This window comes from Perkinsus marinus (assembly GCF_000006405.1).
Source record: "Perkinsus marinus ATCC 50983 genomic scaffold scf_1104296973528, whole genome shotgun sequence".
NCBI classification, from domain to species: Eukaryota; Perkinsozoa; order Perkinsida; family Perkinsidae; genus Perkinsus; species Perkinsus marinus.
In genome coordinates, this window is record NW_003201404.1 from 1 (window position 1) to 759 (window position 759).

Consider the following 759-nt stretch of genomic DNA (forward strand, 5'->3'; position numbering starts at 1 on the left):
TACGCCCAAGTGATCGATTATGAAATAGCGTGGCGTCTCGTTGGCTCGCAGCCCCTCCCACGAGTACGCATCAGTCGGTATGGCCGAGTTCACCGTCCGAACCAGGAAGTTCATTACGAACCCTTTGCTAGGTCGCAAGCAATTTGTAATAATAATGTTAGAAGAATGATGTATTAGTTATAATAATGATTAGGTTGTTGACGTCCTACACCCCGGTGTTGGTAGTGTCTCTAAGAAGGATCTTGCTGATAGTCTAGCTAAGATGTAGTATCATTATTCTCCTCCTTGTTATTAGTCTATTGTAGGTATAAGGTTAAGGATGCTCGTGTTATCAGCTTATTCGGTTTCAAGACCCAATTTGGTGGTGGACGCTCTACTGGTTTTGGTCTTATATATGATACTGTTGAAAAGGCTCAAGCCTTTGAACCTAAGCATAGACTACGTCGTCATGGTCTTGCTCCTGAGTTCCAAGCTAAGCGTAGATCTTATAAGGAATTGAAGAACAAGTGTAAGAAGGTCCGTGGTACTGCTAAGTCCAAGCTTCGTTCTAAATAAGGAGTTGCTTACTACTACTACCTGGAACATCATCAATAGGATATGCTCTCGTTACCGACTATATCATATTAATGTTGTGTTGTAATTATTAACTAGTAGTAGATATATTACAATGTCGTCTGTTGAAGAAGAGGAGAATAATAATGATATCATCAAACCACGTAAGGATAATGATGATGTAACTTCGCAGCCTAAGTCTAATGG

The 759-nt window shown here is 40.4% G+C and overlaps 1 protein-coding gene across 1 annotated transcript; it reads left to right on the forward strand.

Moving 5' to 3' along the window:
- Positions 1 to 79: 79 nt before the first annotated feature.
- Pmar_PMAR014074 (40S ribosomal protein S24, putative) lies at positions 80 to 555 on the forward strand (the record flags this gene model as incomplete). Its single annotated transcript, XM_002766182.1, has 3 exons — positions 80 to 145; positions 194 to 264; positions 306 to 555. 3 exons carry the CDS (start codon positions 80 to 82, stop codon positions 553 to 555), a joined length of 387 nt encoding a protein of 128 aa, XP_002766228.1.
- Positions 556 to 759: the final 204 nt, after the last annotated feature.